The 21,361-nt window shown below is 48.5% G+C and overlaps 1 protein-coding gene across 1 annotated transcript; it reads left to right on the top strand.

Moving 5' to 3' along the window:
* Positions 1-315: 315 nt before the first annotated feature.
* Positions 316-21,279, top strand: LOC133116768 (trafficking protein particle complex subunit 10-like). The gene is made up of 23 exons (XM_061226686.1): positions 316-491; positions 3,000-3,081; positions 3,611-3,746; positions 5,886-6,082; positions 6,366-6,561; positions 7,173-7,284; positions 7,635-7,882; positions 7,992-8,138; positions 8,440-8,554; positions 8,646-8,722; positions 9,180-9,271; positions 10,103-10,243; positions 10,747-10,859; positions 12,038-12,585; positions 13,082-13,223; positions 13,629-13,787; positions 14,263-14,492; positions 16,331-16,431; positions 17,017-17,143; positions 17,411-17,575; positions 17,668-17,848; positions 18,136-18,330; positions 18,711-21,279. Exons 1-23 carry the CDS (start codon positions 431-433, stop codon positions 18,941-18,943), a joined length of 3,798 nt encoding a protein of 1,265 aa, XP_061082670.1. The 5' UTR covers positions 316-430; the 3' UTR covers positions 18,944-21,279.
* Positions 21,280-21,361: the final 82 nt, after the last annotated feature.

Here is a 21,361-nt window from a genome sequence, read left to right as displayed (position 1 = left end):
CAGTATCCATCATGGCCATAGAAATATGCTTCATCTGTGTTTTAGAGTTTCATTGATCTATGATAATATATATCTATGACATACGAAAATTAAGCCTATTACGTGAAGTAAAATTTATAGATTTTGTCCACGAACCCCCAAAATTATAAAGCCGGTAGGTCGTCAGAAACCTTGCTAAATATCCTCCGTTGCAGGTAAAACTACGGGACAACATACTGCGTATAATAAAACTGTAGCGATATCACCAACCCCAGAAAGTGAACTATCCCTTTAAAAATAAGGGGAAGTCGTCATTGCGAGGGACATACAGGAAGTGGAAGAGGAAAGGGCCCTGGCTGGCGATACATTACTGCATACATTAGCGCTCAGTAATAACAACAGTGATTTGGTTGACGTTTACATGGAGCGCTTTTGCTGACACAAGTAGTCCATGGAGTCCCAGGAGGAGAAGCCAATAATCTACACAATGGAAAACAAGCCGATTGTGACTTGTGAGTGTTTTGTGGCATGCTGTATTTTTCACAGTTGTTTTAGCGCGTCAGCTAGCTAGCTAGCTTGATAGCTATCGTTTGCTCGACTGACACTTGGCTCTGCTACGAGCAATGCGGTGACCGCTGCACTACTACAATACCTGACACCAAAGGAATGCGTTAGGGTTTGTGGTTTAAGGGACACCGCGTACCGGCAATAATATAACAAAATCTCATGCTACAGATGTACGCAGTAGCATAACCTAGGCAGGGTCCGGACGTGGTGATCTGACACTGCGAGGGTCCTTTGGCAGCAAATGTTATAATCTGGTGTTATACAGGAATGTAAATAGCCCGACAAACGAACGCTAGCAACACAGATCAGTCCAGGCCCTAGTGCTGTTACCACCATAGCGAGTTTAACGTTAGCCTGTTTGCTAGCAGAGTTGCCTAAAACGAAAACATTCATGGTTGGCAAGTCCAATCACTCCAATCTACTGAAGCCTGGGGGTCATCGAAGACTAATGGCTGTTGATTATCTTCATTATCAACTGTGTTATTGTTACCTAGCTAGCATGCTGGCTTCATGTTCACTCGTATGTTTGCGTTTTTCTGCCCTCTCAGTAGCTAGCTAACGTGAACTATAGTGGGTTTTGAATAAAGTGGGCGCCTATTTACTACACAAAGGACAAAATGTTGTACAGACAGAATGTACGTAGTTACAGATTGAATATCCGCGGGCCGGACGCGATGGCCCTGGACGTGGTTTCATTTCATCAATGAATGGGTATGATCATATCCAACTAGCTCGGAGAGGTTAGGAGCAAGGTATGTGATTCAGTGTGACGATAACGTTAGTCACAGCAACGAAACTGCATTTACATTTTTTTGCATTTGAGCTCGCGTCACTTTCTGTGTCGATGTCATTCTGGCGACAACATATGGTTCGACGTTAGCTAACGTTACTTGGCTATTCAATATTCGGCTCGCTATGGACTGTACTTCTGTGGTGTAACTTGTATAGCTAACATGTTAAGAGATTTATTATCTTTTTTAATGTTACACCAGTCACCAAATTAAGAACAAAAGGGAAGCGATAACATCTGTTATATTCAAGAAAATAATCCGGTGGTGTACTGTAGTTGTGCGTTTGTTACACTACAATCTAAAAGCATGTGTGTTCCTGACACCTGGAGCTTCCGAGTCCAGGTAGTGCTCTCTGACGTTTTCTTCTTAAATACACGTCCCGTTTGCTGAAACTATGCCTATATGCATAGTCTGTCACAAATGAGTAATCAATACCTCCACATTTAATTCCGGTGGCTTTATAAAACATACATTGTTTTTTTGTGTGCCAACCATAAAGTTTGATCTCATTCCTTCTCTCCTCTCCTGCAATTTATTTCACCCATTTTATTCAACGTGATACATTTTTATTGGCAGAATGCCAAATTGGGCCTAATTATCCAGCAGCAGATTTTCTGTCCACTTGCTTGGCTGTCACTACTGCCCAGTTCCCAGTCCCAGATCCGTGACTCAGAGACCAAGCTCATTGGTGATTGGCTGTTTGTTGACAATGAAAGGCACATGTCACAGTCAGAAAAGGTGTTTAGCACCCAATTCCATCGGCGTATACACCTGCACCCTCATACCTCATACTCTTCAACCAGCTTCCCACTGTTTGGAGCTGGAGTCAAGCTTGCAAGCCAGGGCACGGCTGTACATTTTTTTGGAGCATCCATTTTTGGAGCGGGACATGTTCTATGCCTCTTCGGTGACTTTGTGTTGTAGCGGGGAGCTGTGGCTCTGAGGTTATTTTTGTACGCCTCCATTAGATAGCACATTCCTGATTGGATAAGAAACTTAAGGAGGTGAGGTGAGGTGAGGGGGGGGGGGGCTGAGTGATAAATGCCCCCCCCCCCCCCCCCCCCATAACCCTTCTGCGCAACGGCCTGCCTGTTTCTGAATGGTTTACAGTGAGTTTTTGTTTCAACTGTGTTTCCATCCATTTTAGTATCTAAACTTGTGTTCTTCTGACAGTACTGTATGCACTGCTTGCATAGGGAGGGGGTGATCTTTGAAAGCCAAGTCCTGAAGCTCTTAGCCTTGCTATCAGTAACCTCATTGGGGGCAGACTAACTATTTGAGGACCACCCTGAGGAACCAGTTTAAAGTGGTACTATCTGGTGCAGCACTGCTTGGAGGTTGCTCAGGCCAGGGTTTGGGCTGGATTTGGGGTCTGTAGTGGGAATATGTGGAGGGAATTGTGCAGGGTTATGGGGGAGTGTTCTAGGAGAGTAGTCTGCATTATAATTTAACCAATGCTCTTGGTTAAACCCACAGTGAAATGGAACCAAGCACTCTCACCTGAGTATATCTTACTGTAGTTTTAGCAGGGCTAGTTTCATAGATACGGGATGTAGCCCTGTTTGGGCTGTATTGCGGGGCATTGCAGGGCTTATGGCAGGTCACACGTTTGGGGTGAAAGAGGGAGGTGTATAACTGTGTGTTCCCCTCTGTCCCTCCCAGGTGCTGGGGACCAGGGGCTGTTCAGTTCCCTGTACAACTCACTGGCACAGCAGCTTCCCCGGGAGCCAATGGAGTGGAGGAGGTGAGTCACTGCTGCAGAGCATGCTGGGAACGGCAACACATTTCCACTCAAGAGTTTAGAATAGAGATGAAATGGCCTGCTTCCTCAAGGCTGAACTACTAGTTCTGATACAGATAAGTAAGCCTTTGGCAAAACAAAATAAAAATGCTGATTTATAGACATTTTTTTTATTCTGAACATGGCTTTTCGTATGAAATTCAGTTAAATCTTTATCTAGTTCATGTTTATTTGTATAGCACATTTCCTACATGTGGAAATCAAATGCACTTTACTCCGAATAGACATTTGCATATACTAAAATAAAATAAAAAAGAAAGCTCTTTTCCTCTTTTCTTTGTCATTTAAACCACCAAAGTTTTACCCTGCACAATAGTATTGAATTATGCTGAACATTATTGAATTGATGTTTGTTTTGGTGCAGGTTTTATGTCTGTGTGGTTGTGCATGTGTTTTGGTTGAGTTCATGCATGTAGTGCTAGTTCCCAGTGGAGAAATCATCTCTGAATGGTGTTCCTGTCTGTTTTACAAGGTCTTATGGACGTGCACCAAAGATGATTCACCTGGAGGCCAACTTTGTTCAGTTCAAAGAGGACCTGCTTCCCAAAGAGGGAAACAAAGCCCTTCTCACATTCCCTTTCCTGCACATGTACTGGACCGACTGCTGTGTGAGTACTGAGTCAATCTGAATCACTCTGCTGTGTGAGTACTGATTCAATCTGAATCACTCGCTGTGTGAGTACTGAGTCAATCTGAATCACTCGCTGTGTGAGTACTGAGTCAATCTGAATCACTCTGCTGTGTGAGTACTGAGTCAATCTGAATCACTCTGCTGTGTGAGTACTGAGTCAATCTGAATCACTCGCTGTGTGAGTACTGATTCAATCTGAATCACTCGCTGTGTGAGTACTGAGTCAATCTGAATCACTCGCTGTGTGAGTACTGATTCAATCTGAATCACTCTGCTGTGTGAGTACTGAATCAGCCTACTCTTTGAGCATCAAATCTATCTGAATCACTCTGCTGTGTGAGTACTGAATCAGCCTACTCTTTGAGCACCAAATCAATCTGAATCACACTGCTGTGTGAGTACTGAATCAGCCTACTCTTTGAGCACCAAATCAATCTGAATCTCTATGCTGTGTGACTACTGACCGCATGTTCACTGAGTACTGACTCGGTTTGCTGTATCCGGGCACTGAATCGCCCTACTGTGTGAAATGGAAATGATCTGCTGTTGTGTTAGTATGGCAGCCTAGCAGTCTGCCATATATGCTATATTACAGTTCTGAATGTCCATCGCCACACTATTGCCACTTACCTTAATGCCTTTTCATAAGATGTCTACATTAGAGGGTACAGCACACTGAAATGGTGTGGCTTCAGTCTGGTTGTTAGGGCTGGCTCTTATCAATGTTAGGGAGATGGGCCTGAGTGTCTAGTGCTTGTGCAGACTCTTAAGACCTGGTGTTAAAGGCAGTTAAAGGATCAGCCCCTGTATATATTCAATCCCTTATCAAGACCTGTACACCAACAAGACCCCTCTGTTCTTCCACTTCGTGCCGTCTGGCGCCTCTCCCTCGCCACACCTGCACTTCACGCTCACGACTGCTGTCTGTCCTGGTCCCACGGTGGTGGAATGACGTCCCGGTGGATGTCAGAACGGCAGAGCCTCTGACCTCCTTCAAGCGCAGACTGAAGGCCCATCTCCTCAGGCTACACCTTTCCCTCCCCAACTCACCACCATGATTAGCCTTAGACTGTAATGGCACTTATGTATAGATATTGTTACTTGTATAGGTATTGTTGTTTTTATTGGCTGTTGTATTGTTGTATTCTAGCTGCCAACTGTGTTATGCTAGTTTGAAAGTTGGTTCTACTCTTAAAGTTGATGGTACTCTTTGTTGTACATCGCTCTGGATAAGAGCGTCTGCTAAATGCCATGTAATGTAATGTAATGTAATGAGTCCCTGACCTGCACATACAGTGCAGGATGCAGTGTGTTTCCGTACTGTGGTTCTCTGGGGCTTTTGTGTGAGGGTAGGGAGAGTCCCCTATTTAAATGTTCTTGTCGAGATGGTGTGCGCAACAGTGCAGTCAGTGACTTGTGACCGTTTTTTAAGGAAATTGCATGACATGTGCAAGCTAATTTTATTATCAGTTATAATAAGAACAGTTTGTGGTAAGAGTCACATACGCGACCAATTTCAGCATACAGTGACAAGGTAATAGTGCTGCACTGTGGCGTTGTGGTGGGGAAGCTGTTGCTATAAACCAGGCAGGCTTGACCATTGTGATCTAACGCGGTCTTCCGAACACAGGGAAGTTGTGCGGTTATTCGTTTTTTTTCTCTATATTTATTGGTCCAATTCACATCAATCAAAGCATTTTAGTGTCTGAGATCCGCACCTGTATGATGTGTGTGTGCTGTGTATATGGTGTGTGTGTGTGTGTGCTGTGTATATGATGTGTGTGTGTGTGTGTGTGTGTGTGTGTAATAAGCAACCATAATCATAAACCACACTCCTAAAAAAAACTTCCGTTGAATGGACGTTAACTTCTGGTAGAAGTGGCTGCTTTCCTGTGTTCTGTTCGGAACACGGTGAGTTTACGTTACCTACCCCAGATCAGTCCTATATATGGTTGTGCAGTGGTGTCAAACCTTATTTGGCTACGGATTGAAAGGAACCATGAACGCAGCCCTCCAGGACTGGAGTTTGACACCCCTGCTACAGAGTGTGGACCTTGTCTCTCACCCCCGTTCGGTGTTGCATACTGACCAGGAATGTGGTGTGGCCTGTTCCCAGGACACTGAAGTATACAAGTCCTCGGTGAAGGAGGACATGGTGCGCTGGCAGAGCCTGCTGCGGCTCCATGGCTCTGTGGACTGGCTCATCGTGGTGGTGGAGAACGACGGCAAGAAGAAGAACAAGACCAACATCCTGCCCCGCACCTCCATCATGGACAAGATCCGCAACGACTTCTGCAACAAGCAGAGCGACAGGTATGCAAGCAGGGATGCTAGCAGGTACGCTAGCAGGTACGCTAGCAGGGATGCTAGCACCGTGATGGGGAGCTAGCGGAGTGACAGGGTGGATAGCACTGGGACAGATACACTAGCACAGCGACAACCGCTAGCACTACAAGCGGGGTCCTCGCACAGCACCAGGTAAGCTAGCGCAGCAACAGAGACCCTAGCATAGCAACGGGGCGCAGCAGGTTTCCCCCCCCCCCCCCCCACCCCCATCCCCGTGCTGTGCGGTTCTGACCCGGACGTGTCTCTGCAGGTGTGTGGTTCTGTCGGACCCGCTGAAGGACTCGTCCCGGTCGCAGGAGTCCTGGAGCTCGTTCCTCACCAAGCTGCGCACACTGCTGCTCATGTCCTTCACCAAAAACCTGGGCAAGTTCGAGGACGACATGCGCACCCTGCGTGAGAAGCGCACCGAGCCCGGCTGGAGCTTCTGCGACTACTTCATGGTGCAGGTGAGGAAAGTAAACGCCTCTCCAGTTAAATTCTGCAATATATATATATGGGGTGTCTCGGTGGCGCAGCCTGTAGAGCACTGACCGCATGCTCATTGCGAGCCGCGACGTCGGCGGTTCGAATCCGACCGTCCGACATTTGTCGCATGTCTTCCCCTCTCTCTCGCTCCCATTCTTTCTGTCTCTCTATACTATATACTGTCCAATAAAGCTGAAAAAGGCCTAAAAAATATCTTTAAAAAAAAAAAAAAATTCTTCAATATATTTGAAATAACTCCAGAGTGTCGGGTGTTCCGTTACTGTGTGTGTGAGTGTGAAGGTGCCGTGTGTGTGTGTGTGTCTATGTATATGTATATGTATATGTGTTTGTGTGTGTTTTTATGTGTGTGTGTGTGTGTGTGTGTGTTTGTCTGTGTTTATGTGTTTATGTGTGTGTGTTTGTGTGTGTGCGTGTGTGTGTGTGTTTGTCTGTGTTTATGTGTGTGTGTGTTTCTGTTTGTTTGTGTGTGTGTGTGTGTTTGTCTGTGTTTGTGTTTGTGTGTGTGTGTGTGTGTGTGTGTGTGTTTGTCTGTGGAAGGTATATAATGTTTCTCTGTTCCCACCGCATGCAGGAGGAGCTGGCGTTCGTGTTTGAGATGCTGCAGCAGTTTGAAGACGCTCTGGTTCAGTACGATGAGCTGGACGCTCTCTTCACTCAGTACGTACTCAACTTTGGGGTTGGAGGTAAGACTCTCTCTCACAACTACCTGTTGTGTCATCTTGTACTTGTCTCTACAATTTACAATATCTCTGAGTTCCTGTTTTTTTTTTTTTTTTTAATAGGTCCGGCTCTGTTCTTAGTGACGTATTGTTGTTTTAGCCACTGGATAAGCACTAACGTGGATAATTATTGATTCCCTAACCGTAGTGGACATGAATAGTGGATGCAGTAACGAGTTGCAGGATGTTGCTGTTGCTTCAGTGATGTCGTCACAATGCTGTCAGGCGGAAGCTGTGTACAGTGCTCTAGATTGCAGCACCTGCAGGGTGAATACGGTCTGTAATGTGATTGGTGTGTGTGTGTGTGTGCGCAGACGGGGCCAACTGGCTGGGCTCCTTCTGCACACCGGTGCACAGCTGGAATGGTCTGGTGCTGCGCCGGCCCATAGACATGGAGAAGAGGGATCAGATCCAGAGGGGCCAGGCCACCCTGCTGGACCTGCGCAGCTACCTGTTCTCCCGCCAGTGCACCCTGCTCATCTTCCTGCAGAGGCCCTGGGAGGTGACACAGCGCGCCCTGGAGCTGCTGCACAACTGCGTGCAGGAGCTGCGTCTGCTGGAGGTGCGCGCCCCGCCCCGACGCCTCCGCACACCTCCACACACGGCCTCTCTCCCTGCTCTCTCTGTCCGAGCGAGCTCCAGCTCTGAGCAGACGTGTCTGGTCGTTGCAGGTGTCTGTGCTGCAGGGGGCGCTGGACTGCTGGGTGTTCCTCAGCTGCCTGGAGGTGCTGCAGAGGATTGAAGGCTGCTGCGACCAGGCACAGCTGGAGGCCAACTGCACGCACACCGTGGGCCTGTGGGCCTACGCCACCGAGAAGGTATGCTGCTACTACTACAGTACTATTTCACTACTGCCTGTGCGTCTCTACTCACCGAGAAGGTATGCTGCTACTACTACAGTACTATTTCACTACTGCCTGTGCGTCTCTACTCACCGAGAAGGTATGCTGCTACTACTACAGTACTATTTCACTACTACCTGTGCGTCTCTACTCACCGAGAAGGTGTGCTGCTACTACTACTACTGTGGGCCTGTTGGGCGTACAACAATGAGAAGGTGTGCTACTACGTCTCATTGTTGCTTTTTTGTGTGTGTACATGCGCACTTCTCTCTCACAGTTGAAGTCTTTGGGCTCCTTGTGTGGTCTGGTGTCCACAAACGGGCCGAATTCTGAGGACCTCAACAGAACTGTGGATCTGCTGGCGGGGCTGGGAACAGAAAGACCTGAGACAGGTAGACCGGGAGAGACCTGTAATAGTAGCCCACAAGAGCGAGACTATTTTTGGACACAGTCTGACCTCTCTGCTTCTGTGTTGTTTTGCAGCCAGCAGCCTTCAGAGTCCGTACAAAAAACTGAAAGAAGCCTTATCTTCAGTGGAAGCTTTTGAAAAGCACTATCTGGTGAGCGCCCAGTATCTTTCATGTATCTTTTCATCTTTCAAGGTCATGGGTTATACTGTACTGTCTGCAGGGCCAGTCTGCGCTGTATCCAGCTGATGAATTATTCAACAGGAGTCATGAACCCTGTCCCCTGATAGCATGACATTCATCTCCTTTAAACATGTGTACCACATCATCATCTCCTTTAAACATGTGTACCACATCATCATCTCCTTTAAACATGTGTACCACATCATCATGTCCTTTAAACATGTGTACCACATCATCATCTCCTTTAAACATGTTACCTCATCATCATCTTCTTTAAACGTGTGTGCCACATCATCATCTCCTTTAACCCTTCACCCTGTCACTCTATAAAACTAATGTTTTCTCTCTCTCCTCCCTCTCCCTCTCTCCCTCTCTCCTCCCTCTGTCTCATTTTCTTTCCCTCTATCTCTTTCCCCCTGTTTATCAGGAGCTCTCTCACTCTGCGATGGAGATGTACAGGGCCATAGGCAGGATGCGGTCGGCACGTTTGCTGGGGAAGAGCCTGGCAGAGTTCTACATGTAAGAGATCCAATCAAACTTCCCTATTCCACCACCTAGCATGTGAGGGGTGCCTGATTGGCTGTAGCATCACCCAGGATGACTGTGTGTATATGATTTGCGTGTGTGCGTGTGCGTGTGCGTGTGCGCGTGTGTGTGTGTGTGTGTGTGTGTGCTATGTATATCATTTGTGTGTGTGTGTAATGTCTATATAAAATGATCTGTGTGTGTGCTATGTGTATGATTTGTTTTGTGTCTGTGTGTGCTGTGTATATGATTTGTGTGTGTGTATGTGTGCTGTGTATATGGTGTGTGTGCATGTGCGTGTGTGTATGTGGTGTGTGTCTGTGTGTGTGTGTGTGTGTGTGTGTGTATGGTGTGTGTGTGTGTGTGTGTGTATGGTGTGTGTGTATGGTGTGTGTGTGTGTGTGTATGGTGTGTATGGTGTGTGTGTGTGTGTGTGTGTGTGTGTGTGTGTGTGTGTGTGTGTGTGTATGGTGTGTATGGTGTGTATGGTGTGTATGGTGTGTATGGTGTGTGTGTGTGTGTGTATGGTGTGTGTATGGTGTGTGTGCGTGTGCATGTGCGTGTGCGCGTGTGTGTGTGTGTGTGTATGTGTGTGTGTGTATGGTGTGTGTGTGTGTGTGTATGTGTGTGTGTGTATGGTGTGTGTGTGTGTGTGTGTGTGTATGGTGTGTGTGTGTGTATGGTGTGTGTATGATGTGTGTGTGTGTGTGTGTGTGTGTGTGATGTGTATGATGTGTGTGTGTGTATGGTGTGTGTATGGCGTGTGTGTGTGTGTGTGTGTGTGTGTGTATGGTGTGTGTATGGTGTGTGCGCGTGTGTGTACAGGAGAAAGGGAGATCCCCGCCACGCCGAGGCCTTCCTGCAGGACTCCCTGCTGTCCTACGTCTCTGAGGGCTGGGCCCTGCCTGTCACTCACACCCGAAAGCAGATCGCAGACTGCCAGAAACAGCTCGACCGCACCGAGGAGTATCCTGCAAACGAACCCCTCACATGGTGTATGAAAAGGGATGTCATTCCGACACGGATCACCCAATATGTACAAAAATACCCTCCATTTGAAGGTGACTGTCTGCACTTTGACCTGATACTCCATGTTTAATTTCAAATTGAATGTGCTGGACTACAGAGCGAAAAGAACAGAAATTGTACCACTGTCCAAATACTTATGGGCTTCACTCTATCAGTGTCAGAAAGCCCTTTTCTTCACTATCACTGTGGAGACACCACATCCTTCACTATCACTGTGGGGACATTTCATCCTTCACTATCACTGTGGGGACATTTCATCCTTCACTATCACTGTGGGGACATATCATCCTTCACTATCACTGTGGGGACATCTCATCCTTCACTATCACTGTGGGGACATTTGCTACAGCATTAAAGCATATGCTGCAATGATAGAGCAGGCGTGTGCGTGCATGTGCACGGGGGTGGGGCTGCCTGTGTTCCCTTGACAACCGTGCCAGATACCTGCAAACGAGCGCCCTGCTAGCAGGTGACGAGCACCTGACGGATGAGGAGAGGAAGCACTTCTGCCAGGAGATCCTCACCTTCTCCAGCCAAGCCTCGGACAACCAGGGTGAGCCACGGGGACACGCCACTGGGAAATTGAGTCACTTGGGCTGTAGGAGAGATGCTGCATTGGTTGTCGGAGGGGGAAGTGGAGTCACTGGCTGTCTGTAGATTGTCTTTGGGTGGGACAGCCAAGGAGGGTCATGGCCTCTGAAACTGTTTATCTATACCCCGGTGTTGTTTTGATACCACGAAGATAAGATTGTTTGCCGAGGAGAACAGGCCATGGTTTGTGCACTCTGTACCAGCGTAGCCTATCGACAAATAAGCACTGCAGTTCTGGAATTTGTTGAAAACCCTCCATGACTGCCTGTTTAAGATTTCAGATCCCTGTCTAGAGATGGTATTTCTTCAGGCTTTTTGGAAATAAGGTGATAGGGTTGTAGGATGTGACTCCACAGAAAAGTTGTCATATGAGCAAACGTGTGATGTCTCATTTTGTGGTTTAGTGAGGCCTTGCTGTGCCCTGTAATTGAGCCCTCCCTGTGTGCTGTGTCCTGTAACTGTGCCCTGGTGTGTGCTGTGTCCTGTAACTGTGCCCTGGTGTGTGCTGTGTCCTGTAACTGTGCCCTGGTGTGTGCTGTGTCCTGTAACTGTGCCCTGCTGTGTGCTGTGTCCTGTAACTGTGCCCTGGTGTGTGCTGTGTCCTGTAACTGTGCCCTGGTGTGTGCTGTGTCCTGTAACTGTGCCCTGGTGTGTGCTGTGTCCTGTAACTGTGCCCTGGTGTGTGCTGTGTCCTGTAACTGTGCCCTGCTGTGTGCTGTGTCCTGTAACTGTCCCCTGGTGTGTGCTGTGTCCTGTAACTGTGCCCTGGTGTGTGCTGTGTCCTGTAACTGCCCTGGTGTGTGCTGTGTCCTGTAACTGTGCCCTGGTGTGTGCTGTGTCCTGTAACTGTGCCCTGGTGTGTGCTGTGTCCTGTAACTGTGCCCTGGTGTGTGCTGTGTCCTGTAACTGTCCCCTGGTGTGTGCTGTGTCCTGTAACTGTGCCCTGGTGTGTGCTGTGTCCTGTAACTGCACCCTGGTGTGTGCTGTGTCCTGTAACTGTGTCCTGTAACTGCACCCTGGTGTGTGCTGTGTCCTGTAACTGCACCCTGGTGTGTGCTGTGTCCTGTAACTGCACCCTGGTGTGTGCTGTGTCCTGGTGTGTGCTGTGTCCTGTAACTGCACCCTGGTGTGTCCCTGCAGGGCAGAAGGTGGTGCTGACCATGGGCGCGTTCGCGCAGCTGCAGCAGCTGCAGTTCCGGCCGGCGGCCGCAGTGGTGCACGTGGGCGCCGCCCTGCAGCTGGACCTGTGTCTGCGCAGCCTGATGCCCGTCGCCGTGCGGCTGGAGCAGCTGGCCGCCAGCGTGCACTTCAGCCTGGAGAAGGGCGGGGCCCGGGGGCGGGCCTCCGGGACGGGGGGCGGGGCCGGCAGGCGGCGGTCCGGGCCCGGCGGGACCGTGCTGTTCACCGGGGGAGGGGAGAGCTGGGGCGGGGGGCCCCTCCCCCCCCGGGCCTCGGCCCCGCCCCTGGAGCTGCACGAGATGCAGGACCGGAGCCCCACCGACGGGGGCCTCAACTCCACGGGCGTGGTCTGCAAGAACGTGCACCTGCTGCTGCGCCGCAACGACAGCTCCGCCTCCCTGGACACGCCCAGCTCCGGCCCCGTCTCCATGGAGGAGGGCGCCCAGCTGCTGAGGGCCGAGGACGTCACGCTGTCGCCCGGCAACAACAGCGTCCTCTTCACCGCGCCCGTAAGGCCGCTTCCCTCCCTCCGTACGCTGACAGACAGGGACTGCGTTCTCCTGTGTGAACAGACAGCGACTGCATTCTCCTGTGTGAACAGACAGGGACTGCGTTCTCCTGTGTGAACAGACAGGGACTGCGTTCTCCTGTGTGAACAGACAGGGACTGCGTTCTCCTGTGTGAACAGACAGCGACTGCATTCTCCTGTGTGAACAGACAGGGACTGCGTTCTCCTGTGTGAACAGACAGGGACTGCGTTCTCCTGTGTGAACAGACAGGGACTGCGTTCTCCTGTGTGAACAGACAGGGACTGCGTTCTCCTGTGTGAACAGACAGGGACTGCGTTCTCCTGTGTGAACAGACAGCGACTGCATTCTCCTGTGTGAACAGACAGGGACTGCGTTCCCCTGTGTGAAATAATCTTTATTATTTTTATTAAGCCACAGGCACCTGATTTTTGTTATTATTTTAGTTTTTAGTTTTTGCCTATATCTGTCCCTGCAGAGTGGAGAGCCCGGTACCTACACCTTGAGGCAGCTCTGTGCCACAGTGGGGCGAGTGCAGTTTGTCCTGCCGCATATCTACCCCATTGTGCAGTACGAGGTGTACTCTCAGGAGCCCCAACTCACCGTGCAGCCCCTCACAGGTCTGTGTCTGTCTCTCCTCTCTATTTCTGTCTCTTTGGTCGTCTGGTTGCCTTTCTGTTAATCTCTCTCTCTCTCTCTCTCTCTCTCTCTCTGTCTCTGTCTAGAGCTGTGTCTTATCTTTCTGTTTCTTTCTGTCTCTGTCCGTCCCTATTTCTGTTTGTCATTCTAGCTCTGAGAGTTTATGTCTGTCTTTCTCTATTGCCTGTTGCTATATTTCTGTCTCTCTCTTCCTGTGTTGCTAATTTATATATTTGGAACCAGAGTAAATGACGACCATTTTCTATGAGATGAGCCCAGTGAGACTCTAAGCAGTAGGCCGCTCGGTCAGAGCAGTATGCTGGTGTGATATTAGGTACGCCAGCTTACCGGTGTCACCTAAACCCCGCCCCTTCTTTGTTTCCCAGACAACCTGTTGGCGGGTCTCCCGCAGAAGGTGAAGTTCACCATCGTCACGGGCCACTACAGCGTCAAGAAGGGCGACGCCCTGCAGCTCAGCAACACGGACACCATGCCCATCCTGCACTCCCCGTCCTGCCCCGCCCGCATCCTCTCCAGCTCCGGAGGTCAGTCCCGCAGGGTCACCCTGAGGTCACCCTGAGGTCCCCCACTCCGGTTCAGGGGTCACGCTAAGGTCATTGAGGTTAATCGAAGGTCTGCCTGGCTCCGTCAGAGGGTAAATGAAGGTCAGTGTTAGTGTCACTCTGGCTCCAGCCCTAGAGGTCAGCCAGGCACCTGAGGCGTCATTCAGGGGTTGTGTTCCTAGGATTTCAGGCCTCCTCTGTTGAACAGAGAACAGAGAACCACCGCCTTCTGTAGCTGCACTCAGCATTGTAGCCTCAGAGTTATAATAATAGACAATAATAAAAACCCCAGGAGTGTGTTCTTCCCCTGGGATCGTCTCCAGTCTAAATCCATCTCTGCACTCCTGTGCATCCCCTTTGGAATACAGGCTTTGCTGTAAGTCCCCAGTAAGTGGTACCAGGTATCTTATCTCTCTCTCTCTCTCTTTCTCTCTCTCTCTCTCTCTCTCTGCTGTAGACCCTGTGGGTGAGTGTGTTCTGTCCATCCAGTGCTCAGAGAAGGTGACCAGTATGTCCCTGCCCCCCACCCCTCCGTACCACACGCTGGAGTTCCAGCTGGAGGTTCTGTGCCACATCCCCGCTGCCCCGCCCCGGCCCGAGAACGAGCGGCTCACCAACGGCCAGCTCCGCCCCCGCGCCAAGAGCGGTAACCACGCCAACGCTGCCATGGCAACCATCGACCAGAAGGTTTGCGTCCAGAGGGCTCTTACCTGATAAGCATAATCACACACGCAATCAAAACATATATAATTAAAAGCAAACCCCCTTTTGCGAAGCCTCTCATGGGTTAAATCTTTGGTTGTGTGTTGAGGTTATGAAATTCTGGTTGGCAGTTGAACACAACCCCATGGGTGGGATCTACAGTACTGTGCAAAAGTCTTGGGCACCTGTATAACACTCTGTGTAGATAAGATTCTTTCAAAAATAATTCAATGAAAGGTCCTTAATAAACGTACTATACGTTATACATTACATTTTATTCACAGAATAGTTAAAAACTGAATCAAATCAAGATTATTGGTGACCACCCTTCGGTGTTAAAACTGCATCACTTCTCTATGATAGCCAACGCTGTCCTGCAGTTCTATAAGACAATCAGCAGGAAGGTTGTTCCAAGCATGTCGGAGAACTTGCCACAGTTCTTCTGCAGACTTTGGTTGGCTCCTTGCTTCTTATCTCAGACAGCCTTGATCAAGTTTTCATGTAAAAAATAGTCAATTGCTTACAGTAATATGTCACTTTTTAAAATTAAATACAAAAATGTCTCTAAAATTAAAATAAATAAAATATTTGGAAATCTCAAATGTGTTCTTTTAAACTAACAAACACAAAAAAATAAACATATATATAATAAAGTCTAGGGTGCCTAAGACCTCTGCACATACTGTACATGGAGGCGTAGGTGATGCTCTATTGGCCAATCTACTTAGGAGTGACAGTTTGGCAACAGGCACTGGTCCTTCCTACGCCTGCCTGGGAAAGTCACGGTTCATAGGTATGTTTACACATATAGTTTACACATATAGTTTACACAGTTAGCTTATGCTATATTGTCGGCAAGCTGTGTAGCCTTACAAATGCACTGCGGTATTTACCTAGTCAATATTTGATTTTCGGACTTCAGTAGCTCTTCAACGGTACAAGCGAGTACAGGCTGAAAATGAGTATCTTAAACGGGGTTCAGAGAATGCTGCATAATACTTTTTCATCTTCTATCGTTCCTTTAATATTACAGAAAATCTTGTCAATAACTTCAAAATGAGAATGGTGACAAGCTCCAGAACAACTGTGTTATGATATGGGGCCTTCCAGCATCAAGGCACAACATTCTATTTATAAATAATATTTATGTTTTAACAATTATTCTTAATTCTGTGCCTTGGTCTCCTCATATTTAGGGACCGTCTGAGAAGTGTGTGATTTGAAGAGCTTCAACATGCAACCAAAATTTTAGCATTCAAAAGGTTTTGCAAAAAGTTGCTTTTGTTTTAATAATTTGTATCAGATTTTTTTCCCTTTTTCTCCCAATTTGGTAGCCAATTGGACCCCGTCTGATGCAATTAGAGCTAGTATTAGATACACCGCCCACACCCCATCCCTCGGCGGCCGACGGGAGAGCGACACGCCTTCTTCAAGCCGTCTCGCCTCCCAAGTCGTGACCGTGATTCCGAGGCGCTCGAGGTGCTTGTTTTGTGTGGCGATCTACTAACCCTGCCAAGTCCCTCCCTCTGGAGCAGCGAGCCAATTATTGCTGCTCCACATGAGCCAGCCAAACTTGGCTTTTGGCAGGACCGAGAATTGAACCCCGGTCCCCGGTGTGCAACTGCAGCAAACTGCAACCGCAAGTCTGCTGCGTCTTAGCCTGTTGCGCCACCGCGGCTCCTAAAAAGTTTGCTTTTGATAAAAAATTTTTTGATTGCATAGTAAAAAGAGAAATGTAACTGATGCAGGAAATGATGGTGAATTTGGCAGTGTCTGCGTGTATGTGATTATGTGTTCTGCAGCATTGATCTTTCTCTCTGCAGATCTCCATTGATTGTCCCTGGTCCATTTACTCCACGCTGGTCGCGCTGACGTTCCACATCCCCTTTAAAGCCAAACACTCGCTGCTGTCAGCCGGGAAGAGGTGAGCAACACACACCACAGACTGCCTTTAATCCAGTCATGACTCATTTTCTAATCAAGCCTTTACATGGCTAAATGACCCATGCTAACTGCTAGCCTCAAAAACATTTACCAGTGAAGTGCTTCTCATAGAGAAATAAAATAATGTTTAATTTGCTCCATTGGTTATTTGAACTTTGATGTGAAGTTTTGTTCGTAGCCGCGGAAACCGGGGCCTGTTATCTTGGTAAATGAATCTGTGAGAAGTGTGTAGTTTAATACACCGATAAACTGTATTGTATGGAATTATTAAACAGATTTTAAACTGAAAAATGCACAAGTGAAATAGAGTTATTTTGTACCTTGGTGAATTGCCTTCAGTTAGTTAGTAAATTAATAATTTAATGAACCAAAGGAGAGTGAAGTGGGTTTAAGTCAATTAAATTAATGTTTTGAAATGGAAAGCTATTTTTGAATAAGAAAGTCTCTATTGTCGGGTATACATTACATATTTCCTAGCAAAACCAATTCTGGAAAAGCAAGATTAACATACTGTAAGGGTGGAGTTCTGTGACCTTTGACCTTTGGTCCCTGACCCCTTTCACAGGAAGTACATCCAAGTGTGCGTGCAGAATGTTTCTGAGATGAACTTCCACCTGGTGGACCAGAGTCTGGAAGAGCGTCACCAAGCATCCAAACTGGAACTGCAGTCTCTGAACAGCAAAACCAAGAAGGTAAAGACAACCACTCCACTTCCAGCAAGTAGAACATTCCAGAAAATAGTCTATGTACGGTCTGTCTGAGGCGTATAATGTGTGTATCCTGTAGCTGCTGTACAGTGGGCAATCTGTCTGTGGGAGATGTGTTATATTACACATCATATCAAACATTATATCAGATGTGTAATATGTGTCTCTCCTCTAGCTGCTGTACAGGGGGCAGTCTCTGTACTGTCTGTGGGAGATGTGTGATATGATGTGTAATATGTGTCTCTCCTCTAGCTGCTGTACAGGGGGCAGTCTCTGTACTGTCTGTGGGAGATGGTTTGGGCCAGCGATCCGCCGCCCTGCCTGCAGTGCGTGTTCTCCGTCAGCTTCTCCCCGGACGCGGCGGGAGACTCCGCCTTCACGCCGTACCGCTACGAGTTCCAGCTGGAGAGCATCTCTGTGAGTACTGCTGTCCGTTCAGGAGCCGAGGAGAGGCGTCGCGTCTGAATCTAAAGGCTCTGGCTCTCTCTCTGTCTCTCCCTCGCACACAGACGCTGTACAGTGTGAGAGCAGAGATCACACCCTCCCCCGGAGCGGAGCAGTGCCACACTGGCTCCCTCTGCAGGCTGGAGGTGTGTATTACCAGGCTGGCAGAACTGAGCGAAGCAGAGCAGGAGGACGCGACTCTGACAGAGAGCGATGGACCCTGCACCACCAAGCTCATGTATGAAGGTGAGCTGCTTTCTGTGCGTCTCTGTGTGTCTCTGTGTGTCCTTGTGTGTGTCTCTGTTTGTGTCCCTGTGTGTGTCCCTGTGTGTGTCCCTGTGTGCGTCTGTGTGTGTGCGTCTCTGTGTGCGTCTCTGTGTGCGTCTCTGTGTGCGTCTCTGTGAGTGTGTGTGTGTGTGTGTCTCTGTGTGTGTCTCTGTGTGTGTCTCTGTGTGTGTCTCTGTGTGTGTCCCTGTGTGTGTCCCTGTGCGTCTCTGTGAGTGTGTGAGAGTAACCATGTCTCCTCTCTGTAGTCGTAGACAACAGCAGTAACTGGGCTGTGTGTGGTAAGAGTTCTGGCCTGGTGTCCATGCCCGTGGCTGTCAGTGCCACACACAGGGTGCAGATGGAGGTCATGCCCCTGTTTGCTGGGAACCTGCCCTTCCCCAAAATCAAGCTCCTTAAATACCTGCCCCACTACGCCACACCCGCTATCCAACCTGAGACAGGTGAGACCCGCACTGCCTGTCTGTTCCAACACACACCTCTGTCTGTCTCCCCACCCCTTCCCTTTACGGTCTCTATCATAGAGCTATTGGTGGCTTCCATATTACAGTATTGCCATTACTGTTTGTTACAGTCATATTGACTTCATTACAGTGATATTACTGTTTGTAATTTGTAATCTTGTAGTTCTAATACTGTCTTGAGGAGTTCCATTGCTGTCGTCATTATAGTCAAAAATATTGTCTATATTGTAGTTATATCAGTGTCTTACAGTGTTTATTGCAGTAATATTACTGTTGCTGTTTGTCATATTACATTACCAAGCTTCCCCTGTCTTGTCTCACTCCCTCTCCTCCCTCTCTCCCTCTCCCTCCTGTCTCAGACGGATGCGTAGAGAACGATAACATCTCTCTGCTGGACGAGCAGGCAGAGACGGCCAGTATTCGCAGCAGGGGCAGTGTCCAGTCCCTAGGGGGCGCCGAGCCTCAGCGGGGCCTGCCCATGCCCCGTCTGGAGCCTTTCGGAGCGGGTCAGGTGTTCTGCCTCAGCCAGGGACAGCAGGTGCTGGTGCTGCCCAGCTTGGACCACCACGTGCTGGAGGTCAACGTCACATGACCCCGCCCATCCGCCTGGCCCCCGCCCATCCGCCTGGCCCCCGCCTCGTCCTGACCCGCCCTGGACCACTCGGGTGCGGCTCACAGCTCTCTCCCCCTCCCCCTCCCCCCTGGACTTGCGGGACGGGGACCGGTGGTTCGGCTAGTCCGGGCGTGATGCGGATGTGACTTTAACGTCAGGTCACATCCTCCTCTTGTGCTCAGGAGCAGAGATTTCTGTCCTCCTCCTCATCTTTCACCAGACTGCGCCCTCCCTCTTTCTCTCTCTGTCCCTCTTTCTCTCTTTCTCTGTCTCTCTCTTTCTCCCTCTCTCTTTCAAGGAGGGCAGAGTCTCCCTATGGCTGCTGCTCTGATTGGCTCCCCCAGACACTTGAAAGAACTGTCCCAGGATGCACTGCTTCCACTCAACTGCTGTCTGAGATGCACATGCACTTGCCATATTGCACAGGTGTTTGAATGTGCACGTGTGTGTGTGTGGGTGTGTGTGTGTGTGTGTGTTACCTTGCATGGATGTGAGTGAGATGGAGAGAGAGGTGTGTGTGTGTGTGTGTCGCAAGGTTATCTCTTATCGTGTTGCAGGAAGGGAAGTATGTCCGTCAGTCCCGCTGTAACGTGTCTGTCTGTCTGTCTGTACAGAGGCGAGCTGCTGCCCGCCTGCCCCCCATATTTCAGCCCTGTACATACTGTTATATACATAGATGCTATTTAAAGAGTTTAAAAATGAGAAAACAATCACTGGACTGTCTGTGGGTTTCTCCAGATGAGGCCCTTTTAAATGGGGGGGGGAGGGGGAGGGAACCAATCAGATCCTGGGTGTTCATTCTGCTGAAGTGTGAGTCATTCTATGGAACCACCAAAGGGAAGCATTCTTTTCCAGCCAATCAACTTGTTTTTTGCGGTTATACTTTTCTCCTTGTTCATACTGTGCATATTCCTTTTTGATCATTCTGGATGGAGTGTGTTGCCCTTTGGAAGGGCCTGGTTTCACCCGCACAGTCCCTTAAAAATGGAATGTATTGTAAATACGTAGACTTGTTCAAAAACTTGTTAAATATGTTTCACAGCAGTGTATTTTAAGAATTGTATATACTGCAGTGTCTGTCGACGGCAATATTTTGTATATTTGCCCATATATTATATTATGAAGTGTTGCAAAATCTTGTTTTGTTTCAGTATATTTTCACTATATTCCATTTCCCTAAGGGGTGGGACGTGTGTGTGAGGCTGTGTATTGAGTGTAAATACTGAGGGTGTGTATAGTGCAATGGTATTGCATTGTGTGTGTGTGTGTGTGTGTGAGAGAGAGAGTATTGAGGATAGGCAGTGAAATGGCACATATTAGTGATGTGATGGTTTGGTGTCATTAGTGGCAGACCTTATACTGTACATGAAATACTTTGACCCTATAGACACCAGTAAAAAATCCTGCAGATTACTGTGCTTTGAATGAATCATCTGTTGGCAGTCATTTTCAGAACAGTATTCTTTCATTTCCATTGTATGATCTGGTTTAGTAACATTCATCGGCCATTGTTAGGGACTTGGGTGCATTGTTTGCCTGAACTGTTAAAAAAAGTATTTGTGGGCAGAGATGGTGCTGAGGTTATGGTGAGTGATTTGGGTATGTATGCTACTGTGTGTGGTGAGGGTGGGGTTTAGTGACGAGTGACCGTGTCCTCCGGGGCCAAAGACTGGTGAAACGGTCCCCGTGTGTGTGCGGGAGCCCGTGAGGGCCTCAGGGCGAGAGAAAGCCCCCTGTCTGCTGATGGACACCCTCCTCTTCCTCCTCTTCCTCGTTTAGCGAGCCGACTCCAGGCAGACCACTCCTTTAACCCGCTTTACGGTCCATCTCGGTCCTAATCGCTCGGTGAACGTGCTTTAGGGTACCCGTTTCCCCAGGTGCGTTCCCCTGCTTGTACCCTTTGGCCCTGCGCTTCGGGGCCCGGCTGTGGTCCGAGATACGGCCTGCCCGGGGGTTTTCGCCCTGTGTGGGCCGCGTGGACCGGCCTGCGAGTTAGTTCTTTATGGAGCGGTCTCTGACGGCTTTCACAACTCAATCACGGCGTGTGCAATCGCTCCTTGTTCCTGTGTGTGACCATCAGTTTTCTTTTTTTTTGTAAGCATATCACTTTATTGTTGAGGCTGGGAAAGATTGCCGCCTTTTGTCACTTGATCTAAAATGATAACTTCAGTTTTCACGGTTTCAAGGGTGGGCAAACCATATTTTCACAATTTTGTAAATTATTCCAGTAGATTACAGCACCTCAGATTGTGTAATTATTTAAAAAAAGAATACTGTACGCATTATACAGTGGAATATATACCTATGTTTTAAAATGTTTGTGTGTGGTTTTTTTGCTGTTACTAACCACTGTAGAACTACTGCAGGTAAATCAATAATGGGTCCTTGTTCAGACAT

Source organism: Conger conger, chromosome 17, assembly GCF_963514075.1.
Source record: "Conger conger chromosome 17, fConCon1.1, whole genome shotgun sequence".
Classification (NCBI taxonomy): domain Eukaryota; kingdom Metazoa; phylum Chordata; class Actinopteri; order Anguilliformes; family Congridae; genus Conger; species Conger conger.
This window is presented reverse-complemented; position numbering and strand designations above follow the sequence as displayed.

What these genes read in the sequence shown, in the direction of transcription:
- LOC133116768 (XM_061226686.1), top strand. Translation starts at nt 431, where the DNA reads ATGGAGTCCCAGGAGGAGAAGCCAATAATCTACACAATGGAAAACAAG. An exon ending in CAGCTCGACCGCACCGAGGA is followed by an intron (nt 10,244 to 10,746) that starts GTATCCTGCAAA and finishes CAACCGTGCCAG; the next exon opens with ATACCTGCAAACGAGCGCCC. An exon ending in GCGTCCTCTTCACCGCGCCC is followed by an intron (nt 12,586 to 13,081) that starts GTAAGGCCGCTT and finishes CTGTCCCTGCAG; the next exon opens with AGTGGAGAGCCCGGTACCTA.